General features: G+C 48.9%; 1 protein-coding gene across 1 annotated transcript in view; it reads left to right on the plus strand.

Moving 5' to 3' along the window:
* ankle1 (ankyrin repeat and LEM domain containing 1) overlaps positions 1-18,222 on the plus strand; it is a 51,419-nt gene that overhangs the window by 23,969 nt on the left and 9,228 nt on the right. The window contains exons 5-6 of the mRNA XM_059990944.1: positions 10,125-13,082; positions 15,022-15,184. Coding sequence (XP_059846927.1) covers positions 10,125-13,082; positions 15,022-15,184 — 3,121 coding nt within the window. The remainder of the gene's footprint in view (positions 1-10,124; positions 13,083-15,021; positions 15,185-18,222) is intronic.

The raw sequence follows: 18,222 nt of genomic DNA on the forward strand, positions 1-18,222 counted from the left end.
TTACAGCGCTCACATCATCCAATATCATTTTCCTCTGCTATTTCCCTGTAGACATATCCGAAGGAGATTGATATGCTTAATTGGTCACGAGTACATTGAAAGATACTCTAAGATGCATCATTTTTGTGTCAAATGAAAATCAGTGAGGATTGCATTGGGCAGCCCACAATGTTGTCACGTGTCTGGTGCCAACACAACTTGTTCGCAGCCCACTGAAACTAACCTGTTTATCTTTAAAATGTGGGAAGAAACTGCACACCCAGAGCAGACCTGAGTTAGATGGAAAACGTACAAACTCATTGAAGACAGTCGCGGAATTTCACCCTGATCACTCAGCTGGATTTGTAATAGCAATACGCCAACCACAACAGTAGCACGCTGCTCCTTCAGCCCCTCTGCTTTCCCCACCTCTGACATCTCCCCCACTCCCGCCGGAAAGGCCCTCCTGCTGCAGTTCAGGCTCAGGGTATCATTGGTTTCCTTGCATTGATTGTGTCCCTGATTCCCCCTGTGGAAACATCTGCATCAGTCTGTCAAATTCTTTCCCTGTGTTGAAGACCTCAGTCTGATCACCAACCTCTCTGAAGCCCTCCCCGTACAATGGAACCTGCCTTAGTTCTACTCTGTCCAATGTTGCCCTCCTTCAATGTCCCTGTGTCCTTGCTGATCAAATCTTCCTGCACACAATGTGACCAAGGTCCAAGACCAGGTCAGAAAAATCGAGCAGGTACTGGAATGCTGAAATAAAAACAGAAAATTCTGGGGAAAATGCCACAGGTCGTGAAGCATCTGAAGAGGGAGAAACCTGTTCAAGTTATGGGTTAATGACCATTGGATCGAAGATCTACCATTTTTTCCGAAGGGACTTTGACAAGATGCAAAGCTGGGCTGAGAAGTGGCAAATGGACTTCAATCCTGGAAAGTCTGAAATGATTCACTTTGGAAGGTCGAATGCGAAGCCTGGATTAGAGAACATGTTTCAGAAGGATAGGTTGAGTGAGCTAGTACTTTTCTCTTTGGAGTGAAGGAGGATGAGAGGCAACTTGATAGAGGTATACAAGATGATAAGAGGCATAAATAGAGTAGAGAGCCAGAGACATATTCCTCAGGTGGAAATGGCTAATATGAGGGGGCATAAGTTTAAGATGATTTTTTTACAATGTGTGGAATGCCCTGCCAGGGGTGGAGCTTGAGGCGGGTAGATTAGGGATGTTTGAGGGAGTCTTAGGCCCATGGATGATGGAAAAATGGGGGGACAGGTGAGATTAATCTTAGAGTAGATTAAAAGGTCAGCACAGCATCATGGGCTGAAGAGCCTGCACTGTGCTGTGCTATTCTAGGCTCACAACCTGAAACTTTTTCTCTCTCTACGGATGCTGACCTACCTCTGAATATTATCAACAGTTCCTGCTCGACCTCCAATATAACATCAGTATTGTGAAGGGAATGGCACCCAGATTCTGGTTGTCTTCTACTCTGTGGTGAAGAACTGTCCCTACCTCTGACTGACACCTCCCCCACTCTGAGGAACTGTCCCTACCTCTGACTGACACCTCCCCCACTCTGAGGAACTGTCCCTACCTCTGACTGACACCTCCCCTACTCTGAGGAACTGTCCCTACCTCTGACTGACACCTCCCCTACTCTGAGGAACTGTCCCTACCTCTGACTGACACCTCCCCTACTCTGAGGAACTGTCCCTACCTCTGACTGACACCTCCCCTACTCTGAGGAACTGTCCCTACCTCTGACTGACACCTCCCCCACTCTAACTGTCCCTACCTCTGCCTGACACCACCCCCACTCTAACTGTCCTGACCTCTGACTGACACCTCCCCCACTCTGAGGAACTGTCCCTACCTCTGACTGACACCTCCCCCACTCTAACTGTCCCTACCTCTGACTGACACCTCCCCCACTCTGAGGAACTGTCCCTACCTCTGACTGACACCTCCCCCACTCTAACTGTCCCTACCTCTGACTGACACCTCCCCCACTCTGAGGAACTGTCCCTACCTCTGCCTGACACCACCCCCACTCTAACTGTCCCGACCTCTGACTGACACCTCCCCCACTCTAACTGTCCCTACCTCTGACTGACACCTCCCCCACTCTAACTGTCCCTACATCTGACTGACACCTCCCCCACTCTGAGGAACTGTCCCTACCTCTGACTGACACCTCCCCCACTCTAACTGTCCCTACATCTGACTGACACCTCCCCCACTCTGAGGAACTGTCCCTACCTCTGACTGACACCTCCCCCACTCTGAGGAACTGTCCCTGCCTCTGACTGACACCTCCCCCACTCTAACTGTCCCTACCTCTGCCTGACACCTCCCCCACTCTGAGGAACTGTCTCTTCCTCTGCCTGACACCTCCCCCACTCTAACAGTCCCGACCTCTGACTGACACCTCCCCCACTCTGAGGAACTGTTCCTACCTCTGCCTGACACCTCCCCCACTCTAACTGTCCCGACCTCTGACTGACACCTCCCCCACTCTGAGGAACTGTCCCTACCTCTGACTGACACCTCCCCCACTCTAACTGTCCCGACCTCTGACTGACACCTCCCCCACTCTGAGGAACTGTCCCTACTGCCTGACACCTCCCCCACTCTGAGGAACTGTCCCTACCTCTGACTGACACCTCCCCTACTCTGAGGAACTGTCCCTACCTCTGACTGACACCTCCCCCACTCTGAGGAACTGTCCCTACCTCTGACTGACACCTTCCCCACTCTGAGGAACTGTCCCTACCTCTGACTGACACCTCCCCCACTCTGAGGAACTGTCTCTACCTCTGACTGACACCTTCCCCACTCTGAGGAACTGTCTCTACCTCTGCCTGACACACCCCCACTCTAACTGTCCCTACCTCTGACTGACACCTTCCCCACTCTGAGGAACTGTCCCGACCTCTGTCTGATGTCTTCTTCTGCTTTGTGTGTGGACATGGGAGCAAATTTGCTGAAGTTACTACTAATGCTGTGAAAAGTTGACAATGGGCTACTGCACTGGCCCCAGGTCACCCTTCAGATTTCACTAAATCTGTTGATCTTTGAGTCGGTGGGAGAACAGACAACCACTAGAACCGCTGGATAATTGCCATTTATATTAAAAACTTTAACTTGCTGTGTTGGATGGGGGAGGAATGTTTACTCAAGTGACACACTCTTCCCCACACTAACCTGGCAGAGAGTGTTGGCCACTAAATCAAATTGGTTTTGTCAGTGAAGACTTGATTCCAGGATCAGGGTCCTGGTGCTTTTGGTGTTTATTAGACATTAAGACACAGGACTAGAATTAGGCCATTTGGCCCATTGAGTCTGCTTTGCCATTTCATTATGGCTAATCCATTTCCCTCTCAACCCCATTCTCTTGCCTTCTCCCTATAACCTTTCTCACCCTAATGAATCAAAATCTCTGCCTTAAATACACCCATTGACCTGGTCTTCGCAGCCAGCTGTGACAATGAATTCCACAGATTCACCACACTCTGGCAAAAGAAATTCCTCTTCATCTCCATTCTGAATAGATGCTCCTCTATTCTGAGGCTGTGCTGTCTGATCCTAGATTTCCCCACCATAGGAAGCATCCTCTCCACATCAACATTCAATCGGTTTCAAAGAGATTCCACACCCCCCCCCCCCACCACCATCTAAATTCCAATGAGAACAGACCTAGGGCCATCTATATGATAACTCTCCCATTCCCCGAATCATTCTCGCGAACCTCCTGAATGCGCTCCAATGTCAATACATCTTTTCTTAAATAAGAGGCCCAAAGCAGCTCACAATACTCCAAGTGAGGCCTCGCCAGTGCCTTAAATCCTCTTTCAATACTAGGATCTTGCGTGTAATACCATGGGCTCTTATCTTGCTAAACAGCCTTGTGTGGCACCTTATCAAATTACTTTTGAAAAACCAAGTACACATCATCAACCTATTCTCTTGTCTATCCTGCTTGTTATTTTTTTCAAAGAAGTCCAACAGATTTGTCAGGCAAGATTTCCCCTTAAGGAAACCGTGCTGACTGGTCTATTTTATCATGTGCCTCCAAGAATACTGTGACTTCATCTTTAACAATAGACTCCCTAACCACTGTGGCCAGGCTAACTGGCTTGTAATATCCTTTCTTCTGCCTCGTTGCCTTCTTGAAGAATAGAGTGACATTTACAATTTTCTAGTGCTCCGGAACATGACAACATCTAGTGATTCCTGAAAGACCATTACCAATGCCTCCACAATCTCCCCAGCCACCTCGTTTAGAACACTGGGGTGTAGTCCATCTGATCCAGACAACTTGTCTACCTTCAGATTTTTCAGTTTCCTAAGCAACTTCTCCCTAGTAATAGCAATTGAACTCACTTCTGCCCCATGACGCTCTCAAACTTCTGGCATATTGCTATTGTCTTCCACAGTGAAGACGGGTGCAAGGTACTCATTTAGTTTATTCCAATTTCCTTTTCCCTACTACTCCCTCTCCAGCATTATTTTCCAGTGGTTTAATATCTACTCTTGCCTCTCTTTCACGCCTTATATATCTGGAAAAAAAATTAGTGTCGCTCTTAATAGTTCTGGCGAGCTTACCTCCGTATCTCATCTTTTCCCTTCTTTTGACTTTGTAGGGCCCTCCCTACCATTCAGAGCCCCAAACAGTCCTTCCAGGTGAGGCAACACTTCCCCTGTGAGTCTTTTGGGGCCATATACTGTGTTCCGAGCTCCTGGTGTGGCCTCCTGTACATCGGTGAGACACAACATAGATTGGGAGACTGCTTCACTGAGCGTCTACGCTCCATCCGCCAGAAGAAGCAGGATCTCCCAGTGGCCACCCATTTTAATTCCGCTTCCCATTCCCATTCTGTTATTTGTGTCTTTGGCCTCCTCCACTGTCATGATGAGGCCACACTCAGGTTGGAGGAACAACACTTGTATTCCGTTTGGGTAGCATCCAACCTGATGGCGTGAACATTGATTTCTTAAACTTCTGGTAATAACCCCCCCCCCCCCAAACCCCCTCTCCTTCACCATTTCCCATCCCCTTTCCCCCCCTAACCTCATCTCCTTGCCCACCTGTCGCCTTCCGCCTTCCTCTGGTGCTCTTGCCCACTTTTCTTTCTTCTGTGGCCTTCTGTCTCTTACCAATCAACTTCATAGCTTTTTGCTTCATCCCCCTCCTAGTTTCACCCGTCGCCTGGTGTTTCTCACTCCCCTCCCTCCATTTTTCAGATCTACTCCAGTGGCATGCAAAAGTTTGGGCACCCCTGATCAAAATTTCTGTTACTGTGAATAGCTAAGCGAGTAAAAGATGACCTGATTTCCAAAAGGCATAAAGTTAAAGATGACACATTACTTTTTTTATTTCTATCTTCTACAGTTTCAAAATAAGGAAAAAGGCCCGAAGCAAAAGTTTGGGCACCCTGCATGGTCAGTACTTAGTAACACCCCCTTTGGCAAGTATCACAGCTTGTAAATGCTTTCTGTAGCCAGCTCAGAGTCTTTCAACTCTTGTTTGGGGGATTTTCGCCCATTCTTCCTTGCAAAAGGCTTCTAGTTCTGAGAGATTCTTGGGCCATCTTGCATGCACTGCTCTTCTGAGGTCTATCCACAGATTTTCGATGATGTTCGGGTCGGGGGACTGTGAGGGCCATGGCAAAAACTTCAGCTTGCGCCTCTTGATGCAGTCCATTGTGGATTTTGAGGTGTGTTTAGGATCATTATTCTGTTGTAGAAGCCATCCTCTTTTCATCCTCAGCTTTTTTTACAGACGGTGTGATGTTTGCTTCCAGAATTTGTTGGTATTTAATTGAATTCATTCTTCCCTCTACCAGTGAAATGTTCGCCATGCCACTGGCTGCAACACAAGCCCAAAGCATGATCGATCCACCCCCTGCTTAACAGTTGGAGAGGTGTCCTTTTCATGAAATTCTGCATCCTTTTTTCTCCAAACATACCTTTGCTCATTGTGGCCAAAAAGTTCTATTTTAACTTCATTAGTCCACAGGACTTGTTTCCAAAATGCATCAGGCTTGTTTAGATGTTCCTTTGCAAACTTCTGATGCTGAATTTTGTGGTGAGGATGCAGGAAAGGTTTTCCTCTGATGACTCTTCCATGAAGGTCATATCTGTGCAGGTGTCACTGCACCGTAGAACAGTGCACCACCATTCCAGAGTCAAATCTTCCTGAAGGTCTTTTGCAGTCAAATGGGGGTTTTGATTTGCCTTTCTAGCAATCCTACGAGCAGTTCTCTCAGAAGGTCTTCTTGGTCTTCCAGACCTCAACTTGACCTCCACCGTTCCTGTTAACTGCCATTTCTTAATTACATTACAAGCTGAGGAAACAACTACCTGAAAACACTTTGCTATCTTCTTATAGCCTTCTCCTGCTTTGTGGGCATCGTTTATTTTAATTTTCAGAGTGCTAGGCAGCTGCTTAGAGGAGCACATGGCTGTTGATTGTTGGGACAAGGTTTAAGGAGTCAGGGTATTTATAAAGCTTTGAAATTTGCCTCAACTGGCCTTTCCTAATGATGACTGTGAACAAGCCATTGTCCTAACAAGCTAATTAAGGTCTGAGATCTTGGTAAAAGTTATCTGAGAGCTCAAGTCTCTTGGGGTGCCCAAACTTTTGCATGGTGCTCCTTTCTTTTTTTTTCACTCTAAAGTTGTACAAAGTAATACACTAATCTTGCTTAAAATGTTGAAAAAGATGCTTCATCTTTAACTTTATGACTTTTGGAGATCAGTTCATCTTTTACTCGCTTAGCTATTCACAGTAACAGAAATTTTGACGAGGGGTGCCCAAACTTTTGCATGCCACTGTACTCACCTGAAACGTCGACTGTACTTTTTTCCATAGATGCTGCCTGGCCTGCTGCGTTCCTCCAACTTTATGTGTGTGTTGCACAGATTTCCAGCACCTACAAATTTTCTGTTGTTTATGGCTTTTTCAGTTACCTTCTGTTGGTTATTAAAAGCTTCCCAGTCCTCTAACTTCCCACTAATTTTTGCTCTATTATATGCGCTCCCTTTTGCTTTTATGTTGGCTTTGACTTCCTTGTCAGCCATGGTTGCATCATTCTGCCTTTAGAATACTACTTCTTTGGGATGTATCTATCCTGCTCCTTCCAAATTGCTCCCAGAAACTCCAGCCATTGCTACTCTACTGTCATCCTTGACAGTCAATTTTGCCCAGCTCCTTTCTCACCATCTGATTTCCACATCATACCTGCTAGTCTCTCGCTGTCTTACCAAGATCATCTACCTTATTGCATATACTGCAAGCTTTCATATATAACAACTTCAGTCCTGTATTTGTTACCCCTTCGGATTTTACCCCTATGTTACACTGCAACTCATTCCACTGACTGCGGTCTTGCCCTATTGTCTGCCTGACCTTCCTGACAGTCTCACTACGCACTGTACCTGGTTGTATACCGACTATCCCATCCTCAACCCTATCACTTTGGTTTCCATGCCACTGCCAAATTAGTTTAAACCCTCACCAACAGCTCTAGCAAACCTGCCTGAAAGGACATTGGTCCCCCTTGGGTTCAAGTGTAATCCATCCCTTGTGTACAGGTCATACCTTCTCCAGAACACATCCCAATGATCCAGAAATCTAAAGCCCTACCCCCTGCACCAGTTCCGCAGCCATACATTCATCTGCCAATTCATCCTATTCTTACCCTCGGTAGTGTGTGGCACAGGCAGCAATCCAAAGATTACTACCATTGAGGTCCTACTTTTTAAATTCTCTCATCAGGACCTCCTCTATTCCTACCTATGTCATTGGTTCCAGTATGAACCAAGACTTCCAGCAGATCACTCTCCCCCATTAAAATGCCATGGACCCAATCTGAGACAGCCCTGACCCTGCTACCCAGGGGGTAACATACCATCTGGGTGTCTCTTTCACATCCACAGAATCTGGTGTCTATTCCTCTGAAGAATCCCCTGTCACTACTGTAGTTCTCTTCTCTTTCGCTCCCTTCTGAACCACAGCACCAGACTCAAGTGCCAGAGCCCCAGTCTCTGCTACTATCGAAGGGAATGGCCACAGGTACTCTGCCCTGGCAGCCCATTTCCTTTCTCTCTTCTGACAGTCACCCAGTTCTTTCCTCTTGCAATACAGGGGTGACTGCCTCTCTGTAGCTCCTATATATCACCTCATTTTCCCGTTTGAGCCAAAGGTCACTGAGCTTAACACACATTCCTTAACACAAGTTCTCTGCAGAGTTGCAGCTTGGTGCACCTGGTGCAAATGTGGTTTTCTGGGAGGCTGGAGGTCTCCCAGAGTTCCCACATCTCACACAAAGAACACAACCCAGCCCCTGGAGCCATCCCCACTGCTCTAACAGACAAAGAATGAAGAAGAAGCTTACCTCACCCAAGCCTGCTGAACCAAAGCCTCCCCACCCTAACACTGCTCTACTCACACAATGGCCGCTCCACCGTGCCCCTACTTTATTTTTATTTACCCTTGCTGATGAATCACAATTTGATTAGACCATCAGAAAAAGCTGAATGCCCACAAACAACACACACAAAATGCTGGTGGAACACAGCAGAACAGGCAGCATCTATAGGGAGAAGCGCTGTCGACGTTTCGGGCTGAGACCCTTCGTCAGGACTAACCGAAAGGAAAGATAGTAAGAGATTTGAAAGTAGTGGGGGAAGGGGAAAATGCGAATTGATAGAAGACCGGAGGGGGAGGGATGAAGCTAAGAGCTGGAAAGGTGATTGGTGAAAGTGATACAGAGCTGGAGAAGGGAAAGGATCATGGGACGGGAGGCCTCAGGAGAAAGAGGGGGTGGGGGAGCACCAGAGGGAGATGGAGAACAGGCAAACAACTAAATATGTTGGGGATGGGGTAAGAAGGGGAGGAGGGGCATTAACAGAAGTTAGAGAAGTCAATGTTCATGCCATCAGGTTGGAGGCTACCCAGTCAGTTTATTAAGGTGTTGTTCCTCCAACCTGAGTTCGGATTCATTTTGACAGTAGAGGAGGCCGTGGATAGACATATCAGAATGGGAATGGGATGTGGAATTAAAATGTGTGGCCACTGGGAGATACTGCTTTCTCTGGCGGACCGAGCGTAGGTGTTCAGTGAAACAGTCTCCCAGTCTGCGTTGGGTCTCACCAATATATAAAAGGCCACACCGGGAGCACCGGACGCAGTATACCACACCAGCCGACTCACAGGTGAAGCGTCTGGGGCCCTGAATGGTGGTGAGGGAGGAAGTGTAAGGGCAGGTGTAGCACTTGTTCTGCTTATAAGGATAAGTGCCAGGAGGGAGATCGGTGGGAAGGGATGAGGGGGACGAGTGGACAAGGGAGTCGCGTAGGGAGCGATCTCTGCGGAAAGCAGAAAGAGGGGGAGGGAAAGATGTGCTTGGTAGTGGGATCCTGTTGGAGGTGGCGGATCCTTTCCCTTCTCCAGCTCTGTATCACTTTCGCCAATCACCTTTCCAGCTCTTAGCTTCATCCCACCCCCTCAGGTCTTCTCCTATCATTTCGCATTTCCCCTCTTTCCCCCCCCCCCCCCACTACTTTAAAATCTCTTACTATCTTTCCTTTCAGTTAGTCCTGATGAAGGGTCTCAGCCCAATATGTCGACGGTGCTTCTCCCTATAGATGCTGCCTGGCCTGCTGCGTTTCACCAGCATTTTGTGTGTGTTGTTTGAATTTCCAGCATCTGCAGATTTCCTTGTGTATGCCCACAAACACTGTCTTTTAAATCTCTCATCTCAGCCTGTGTGTAGCCTTCTCTCTCAATTGGGCTGCTATGGAGGGTTTTAAGCAGTCATCCTTTCAGGCTGAGACCCTTCATCAGGAGTTGGGCTTCCGGGGACTCTCCATGCTCAGATTGTTCACAGTCTGGGTTCAGATCTGGTAGAAGGACATCCTACAGGGAGGATGCCCAAATTCACAAAAGAAAGATGTGGTAGAACATGGGATGGGAACATGGTGCTACAGCATTTTGCTCTCTGCCTAGGATGGGAAGGGTCACGGAATCCTCAACAGTCTGATTCCCTGCTGATTGCCTTCACATGTGGGATGGGAATGGTGCTGAGCGTATCTCTGAGGGGGTTACTAACTTTGTTTCATTGGTCATTGAAGTGGGTTTTCGAAGAGTGAGCAGTGCTCTTTATTCCTCCACCAATCTGGCCGAGCCTGGTTATGCTGACTCCTGCAAGCCCTCTGTACTACCTGGAGAACCTGAGGAATTTGGTGCAGTCAGCAGAACGTGGAAAACTTTGTCTGAGGGTCAGTGGGAGTTTGTGTCCTCTGCCGGTGCACTAAGCTACTCTCTGATGAACGGCTCCGATGATCCTTTGGGAGAAGTCACATCGGTTTGGTCTCAAGCCTGCGGACAATCAACATCTACAAAGCCACCCAGTTTGCGTGGCACCAGTGGTATTCCAGAAGACCGAGGTGAAGGGAAAGTTGTTGAAGACGCAGAGCATGCCAGCTGTGCGTTGTTGAGTACCTGCCTGTCTAGTTTTGGGAAGTTTGAAGAGCAGGCTTTGAAAGGATTGGTTTCTGGGGCTGACCCTCTGACAGACCGTTCACCATCAGAACATTTCTCCACCTGTCCTCACCCTGTCACAGCAGAACATTCATGTGCTCTACAAACCTTGGCCGTTTCACTTGAAGGAAAAGAAGTTTCCCAGGGTGGTGGCCCCATTGGTGACACTGAGTGGCTCTCTGAGCTGGACTGTACCTGTCCTCTGACAACAAAATCCCAAACCTACGTATCTCCATCCGATGGATTGAATGTGGATTCTGAGCTTCTGGTGAGACTGCCCAAGGGTAAAGGCACTGATGTGACCTCCCCAGACCATATCTATGAATTTACCCATTCAAATGTGACCTTCTTAACGGATTTGGACAAAACCACTGCAGTTATTGAAGGTCAGGTCTCAGATTGTGATGGCTCTCTGCACATTGAGTGTGTCCATTCTGAAGGTAACGTTTCTACATCTGGAGGCAGCTCCTGTTGTAGCTGTGTCAGTGATTCTGAAGTCTTTGCCAGTTCCGTGGGAAACTTCAACAATGTGTATCAACCACAACCAGACAGGGAGGATCCGATAATTCTAGCAGACCAAGGCTGTCTATCCACACCACCAGTTCCTTCAGCCAGTTACGGGGGTTCTTCTCCTTCAAGGTGTCGAAGCGGAATTGTCCTACAGCAGTCCGAATCCAGGCCAAGATGCAATGTCTCCCAGTGTTGTCCAGACTCCAGGCAGACACCCCAGTTCAATGGTGTCCGGCTATTTGACGAAAATCCGGCTGCCACCCCTTTTTCAGGGGGTACTGTATGGTCCACGTATTGTCCAGGTTCCCAAACTCCGTATACAACTGGCCAGCAGAACAGCTCACTGACCAACCCAGGAGCCGGAGGGTGTGTGCAGGGGGGAGTCGCCCGCACCAGTGGCTGTTGGGGCCAGAAGGAGAAGGTGAGGATGGAGAAAGAACAAGTGGTGCCTGGTGACAGAAGTGGATCTCACCCCCTGATAATCCCGGCTGAGAGCACCGAGGAGCAGAGCGAGCCAGAAAATCAGCCAGCCAGAGAACCCAGTCCCGCTGGAAGTCAGGTGGAAGTCGAGGGTGTCCTGGGTTCCAGCATGAATTGTTCACTTCCTGACCAAGCAGAGCAGCAAGGCCCTGGGGGAGTATTCAGCCAGGGGGAAGAGAACAACACACGAGCAAACTTGGACCAGAAACATCTGCTGGTTGAAGACAGAGCTGTCTTGCAAATGAAATCCATGAACAACAGGCCTTCTGAGGGAGGACCGCCATCATTTGAGCAAAGCCTGTCACCTTTCGTTACCATACGCACCAGGAAACGATTGGCCAACCCGGCACCTCAGATCTGTGACTCTTCACTCTTCGACCAGAGCATTCCCATAGTGACCAGAACCAGGAGAGTACGAAGGCAGCAGGAGAATCTGGGGCCTCGTTCCAGCTGGTTCTGTCCCTATGGTAATGTGTCTCATGATGGTGAGGGTGAGGATCACTCACTCTTCCCCACTCACTTTCCAGCTGACTTTGACACTGTCCCCTTTGTCCTGTGTGACAGTGACAAGGCGGCCAGTGGCCAGGTATGGGGGTCAGCTGCTGCCCACACAGTCCCTTTTTCCATAGAAAGAGAGGCTCGAGTCTTCCCTCTGTCCTGTGATGAACATGACAACAGTGTGAGTCTGCGGAGGAGAGGTCTGGCCAGCAGTGGCGAGGAGCAACAGACCCCAGCCTTTCCCCCTCGGGAGAGCCCTGCCGAACCAGAGAAGAACCAAGTGGACCCGCTGGCCAGCGGGCAGGTGGGGACAACATTGCGACTGAATGGTGCCATGGAGGACGAGCGCTGTGACCCGGCACTGAAAGCCATCATCCTGTGCTCCCCCGCGGATGCTGTGACGGTGGTGGACAGCTCCAGCACGAGTGGGCTGACAGAGTTCCCTGGCATTCCCAAACACCAATCTATGGTGTGTCCACGTCTGGTGCTACTCAGCGGAGGACCCGATGCTCAGGGCTGGGACTGCGGTGAGCTTGCGTGTGCCAGGCTGAAGAACAGTAATTCACAGTCAGAGGATCAGAGAGAAATCTCCAACCATTCCCCGGCACCGGTGGCAAGCCAGCTGTCTCACACAGAGTGTGAGGGACCCTTGCATGACCACCCAGTACCACTGTCGCCCGGTGGACGTCCAGTCAGCTGTGGAGTGGGCGAGGCGGTGGAGTATCTATACACTGACGCCAAGGGCAGCCCCGCCCTGATCGAGTGTTGCTTCCCCTCCAGGGATAACACCTGCCAAAACACAACCAGCTCCAGCACTGAGGACACCATCCTCTATGATTGGAAGGCCTATCGAAGGGCTGAGGGAGGTACTGAGGAGAAGGAGAATATCCCGCAGAGTGATGAGAGGCTGCCTCCTCACCTCCAGCTCCTGTCCAACAGGCAGATCCTGCGACAGCTGCGGGAGTGTGGAGAGGACCCTGGACCGGTGACCGACCTGACCCGGGGTGTTTACCTGCTCCGTCTGCATCAGGTACAGAAGGAGCCCCGTCCCCGGGCAGCAGGTGAGTGTGGCAGTAAGCCATGGCTTTTACGCACTAGGGTTCATGACATCTGGTCCCATGCGCTCTTGGGGTAGGCACATAGGCAGTATTGCCAATTTTGGAAATCCAGAGAAAAGTGCTGGAGGAACTCAACAGGTCAAGTAACATCTATGGAGAGGAATAAACAGGCAAGGTTTCTTGCTGAGCTGCATCTTCAGGGTTGAAAAGGAAGGAGGAGGAGTACAAGCTGACATGTATTAGTGAGACCGGGTGAGGGGAGTACAAGCTGACATGTATTAGTGAGACCGGGTGAGGGGAGTACAAGCTGACATGTATTAGACCGGGTGAGGGGAGTACAAGCTGACATGTATTAGACCGGGTGAGCGGAGTACAAGATGGTATGTATTAGACCGGGTGAGGGGAGTACAAGCTGGCATGTATTAGACCGGGTGAGGGGAGTACAAGCTGGCATGTATTAGACCGGGTGAGGGGAGTACAAGCTGACATGTATTAGACCGGGTGAGCGGAGTACAAGATGGTATGTATTAGACCGGGTGAGGGGAGTACAAGCTGGCATGTATTAGACCGGGTGAGGGGAGTACAAGCTGGCATGTATTAGACCGGGTGAGGGGAGTATAAGCTGGCATGTATTAGACCGGGTGAGGGGAGTACGAGCTGGCATGTATTAGACCGGGTGAGGGGAGTACAAGCTGGCATGTATTAGACCGGGTGAGGGGAGTACAAGCTGGCATGTATTAGACCGGGTGAGGGGAGTACAAGCTGACATGTATTAGACCGGGTGAGCGGAGTACAAGATGGTATGTATTAGACCGGGTGAGGGGAGTACAAGCTGGCATGTATTAGACCGGGTGAGGGGAGTACAAGCTGGCATGTATTAGACCGGGTGAGGGGAGTATAAGCTGGCATGTATTAGACCGGGTGAGGGGAGTACGAGCTGGCATGTATTAGACCGGGTGAGGGGAGTATAAGCTGGCATGTATTAGACCGGGTGAGGGGAGTACAAGCTGGCATGTATTAGACCGGGTGAGGGGGAGCTTGGTTTGAGTAGAGTGAGAGGCTGGGAGGTGACAGGTGGAAGAGGTAAAAAACTAAAGAGAAAGGAACCTGGTAGGAGAGGAGAGTGGACCATGGGAGAAAGGGATGGAGGAGGGACACCAGGGGGAGGTGGTAGGCAGGTGAGGCGAAGAAAAGGAGTAAGAGGGGAACCGGAGTGGGGAATGAAAAAGAGAGAAGGGGAGGCAGGAGAAATTGCTAGAAGTTAGAGAAATCAATATTTTTGCCGTGGAGATAAGCTCCCAATGCTGTGCATCTCAGTAGCCTCTGACAAGCAAGTTAATGGCTTTCACATATGGCTTAGCTACTGAAGCCAATGGATCTGTTTCTGCTGGCAGAAGAAGGGGCAGGGCTGGTTACTGGCACCCTAAAACCAGTCACTTCGGGCAGGTGGGGCTCGTCAGACATGGTTGTCAGCTCATCATTGAGAAGGAAATCTCTGATCTCAAACCTCCGCTGCCTTACAGCTGTACCCACTCATGGGGAAGGCTTCGGGAGCATACCTTGTGGGGAAATATCCCGAGCTGGAATCCCTAAGCGAGTCCTGTGTTGAGTTCAGTGTTAACTGGCAACTCTGGAGATGCCACTGGTGCCAAACTGTTGGTCTCTGCCGATCCTGAATTCATCAGCTGTGTGGAGAGGCAGAACCTGCTGCATAGCCACCAGCGTTACTGCTCTAGCTTGCATCCCGGCTTGCGTATCAGGTAGACAGCTGGGACACAACATCCATGGTCGACCCCGACCAACAGAGAGGCTCTCCCTGCTTCTTCCTTCAGCCCTTGGTCACACAGCAGTGGCCTCAGCCAACCAGTTGCCTGGGAGGCTCCCTGCTGTCTGCAGGCTCTCTGAGAGCCCAGCCCTGCCTGACCTTGCTTTGTGTTGACAGGCTACAGCCCTGAGCTGGCTCAGAGTTTGGACAAGTTTGTCTTCCCGGATTGCAGTCGGGATGAAATGGCATTAGTGCAACAGTTTGATCAGCCAGACCCAAAGCGCTGGTGGAGGGAAGGTGTCGTCAAGTCCAGCTTCAACTACCTACTGCTCGACCCCAGGTAAGGTCTTCCGGAAAACAATGGTGCCTCTGTTTCCACCAACCTGACAGCAGTGAGATCTGAATCTTCATGTTCATTTGTCATTCAACCATACACATGAATGCAGCCACAAGAAACAGTGTTCCCCTGGGGCCTGGCTGCAACTCACAGAACCAACAGTCACACATACAGCACATTTAATTGCAGGAAAAATGTTAGAATGTAATAATACAGCCTGACTAGCTGAGTGTCTTGGCCAGCAAATTAATGGTGGCCTGGAGCCACATTTCTGAAAGAGCAGCCTGCAAAACCTCCTTGCCTTGTACAGTGCAGCCACCATCAAACGCAGTGCAGCATGTGTCCATGGAATGAACACAGCAGGGCGGCACTGACTTGAAGGGTACTATGTCCATGAGAATCTAGGAGGGGTATCTGTGTCCACAGGGGGCTGGGATGGTTATCTGTGTACATGGGGCCAGCAGGGGTATCTGTGCCACAGAGGTCTACGAGAGCAATCTGTAAATGGATAGCTGACGTTGGACTAAGATCTTTGTGGACACAGGCTAGGATAAGGTAGTGGTGTGTACAAGGTGGCAAGGAGGGGTACCTGTGTCTACAGGGAATATGGGGTATCTGGGCCCACAGGAGGCTTAGAGGGATATCTGCACACAGGAGCTAGGAGTGGTGTCTGGGTCCACAGGAGGTCTACAAGGGGTATCTGTGTCCAGAAAGGGCTAGGAGGGTTACCTATGTACATGAGGACTAGGCGGGAAATGCCTATGAGATGGCTTTTTAGAGCTGTTTGTTGTTGAGCCTGCTAGGGGATCAGCTATACCGGATTGGGTGTTATTTAATGAACCCGAGGCGATTAGGGAGCTTAAGGTAAAAGATCCCTTAGGAGTTAGTGATCACTATATGATTAAATTCAACTTGAAATTTGGTAGAGAGAAAGTAGTCTGAAGTGGCAGTATTTCAGTGGAGTAAGGGAAATTACAGTGGTATGAGAGAGGAGTTGGCCAAAGTGAATTGGAAGGAGATGCTGGCAGGGATGACAGCAGAGCAGTAATGGTGTGAGTTCTGGGGAAAATGAAAAAGGTGCAGGATAGATGGATTCCAAAAACAAAGAAATACTCAAATGGCAAAATACAACCATGGCTGACAAAGGAAATCAAAGCTAATGTGAAAGCAAAAGAGAGGGGATACAACAAAGTAAAAATTAGTGGGAAGACAGAAGATTGGGAAGCTTTTAAAACTCTACAGAGAGCAACAATGGCAGGGGAAAGATGAAATATGAAAGCAAGCTAGCAAACAATATCAAAGTGAATAGTAAAAGCTTTTATAAGTATTTAAGAACAAAGGATGAGATTGAACTTTGGACCACTAGAAAATGAGGACAGAGAAATAATAATGGGGCCAAGGAGATGGCAGATAAACTAAATGAGTATTTTGCATCAGACTTCACTCTGGAAGAGACTTGCAATGTGCCTGATGTTAAAGGGTGTGAGGTAAGGGAAGAGCCTGCAGTTACTGTTACAAGAGAGGAGGTGCTCAAAAAGCTGAAAGACCTGAGGGTCCATAAGTCACCCGGGCCAGATAAACTGCACCCTAGGATTCTGAACGAGGTAGCATTAGAGATTGTGGAGGCATTAGTAATGATCTTACAAAAATTATTGGGCTATGGCATGGTGCCAGGGGACTGGAAAATTGCAAATGATACTCCACACTATAAGAAAGGAGGAAGGCAGCAGAAAGGAAAATATGGACCAGTTAGCCTAATCTCAGTGGTTGAGATGGTGTTGAAGTCAATTGTTAAGGATGAGGTGATGGAGTACTTTGTGACACAGGACAAAATAGGACAGTCAGTTTGGTTTCCTTCAGGAAAATCCTTGCTTGAACAACCTGTTTGAAATCTATTTGGACTTTCAGAAGGCCTCTGACAAGGTGCCACACCCAAGGCTGCTTACCAAGTTAAGAGCCTATGGCATTACAGGAAAATTATTTGCATGGTTAGAGCATTGGCTGCCAGTTTTAGGGTTCCCTAAACCCTATTGGTGTTCCACAGGGGTTGGTGTTGGGACCACTTCTTTTTATGCTGTATATAAATGATTTAGATGATGGAATAGAGTGGTGGAGGGGAAGGTAGTGTTGAGGAAGCAGGTAGGCTGCAGAAAGACTTAGACAGATTAGGAGAATGGGCAAGTGGCAAATGAAATACAATATTAGAAAATGCATTGTCATGCATTTTGGTAGTTGAAATAAATGTACAGACAATTTTCTAACTGGAGAGGAATTCCAGAAATATGAGACTTGAGGTCTTGGGAGTCCTTGTGCTGAACACCCTAAAGGTCAACTTGCAAGTAGAGTTGGTGGTGAGGAAGGCAAATACAATGGTAACATTCATTTCAAGAAGTCTAGAATACAAGAGCAAGGATGTGATGGTGAGGCTTTATAAGGCACTGGTGACGCCTCACCTTGAGTATTGTGAACAGTTTTAGGCCCCTCATCTTAGAAAAGATGTGCTGGCATTGGAGAGGGTCCAGAGGAGGTTCACAAGGATGATTCCAGGAATGAAAGGGTTATCATATAAGGAACATTTGACGGCTCTGGATCTGTACTCACTGGAATTTAGAAAGGTGAGGGGGATCTCATTGATGAAAGGTCAGGACAAAGTAGATGTGGAAAGGATGTTTTCCATGGTGAGGGAGTCAAGGACATGAGGACACAGCCTCAGATTAGAGAGGCTTCCATTCAAAACAGAGATGCGAAGAAATTTGTGGAATTTATTACCACAGGCAGCTGTGGACACCAGATTATTGGGTGTTTTTAAGGCAGAGCTTGATAAGCTCTTGACCCCATGTACACAGATATGCCTCCTAACCCCCCCCCCCCCCCACAGCATTGAAGGCTTGGGAGAGGGGCTGAGGAGGGGGGAAGAAAGGATCAGCCATGAATGAATGGAGGAGCAGACTCGATGGCCACAAGGCCTAATTTTGCTCCTATGTCTTATATCTGTGTACATGGGGGGGGGGATGCTAGGAGGGGTATCTGTGTTCACAGGA

Source organism: Hypanus sabinus, chromosome 16, assembly GCF_030144855.1.
Source record: "Hypanus sabinus isolate sHypSab1 chromosome 16, sHypSab1.hap1, whole genome shotgun sequence".
In the NCBI taxonomy this organism is placed as follows: Eukaryota; Metazoa; Chordata; class Chondrichthyes; order Myliobatiformes; family Dasyatidae; genus Hypanus; species Hypanus sabinus.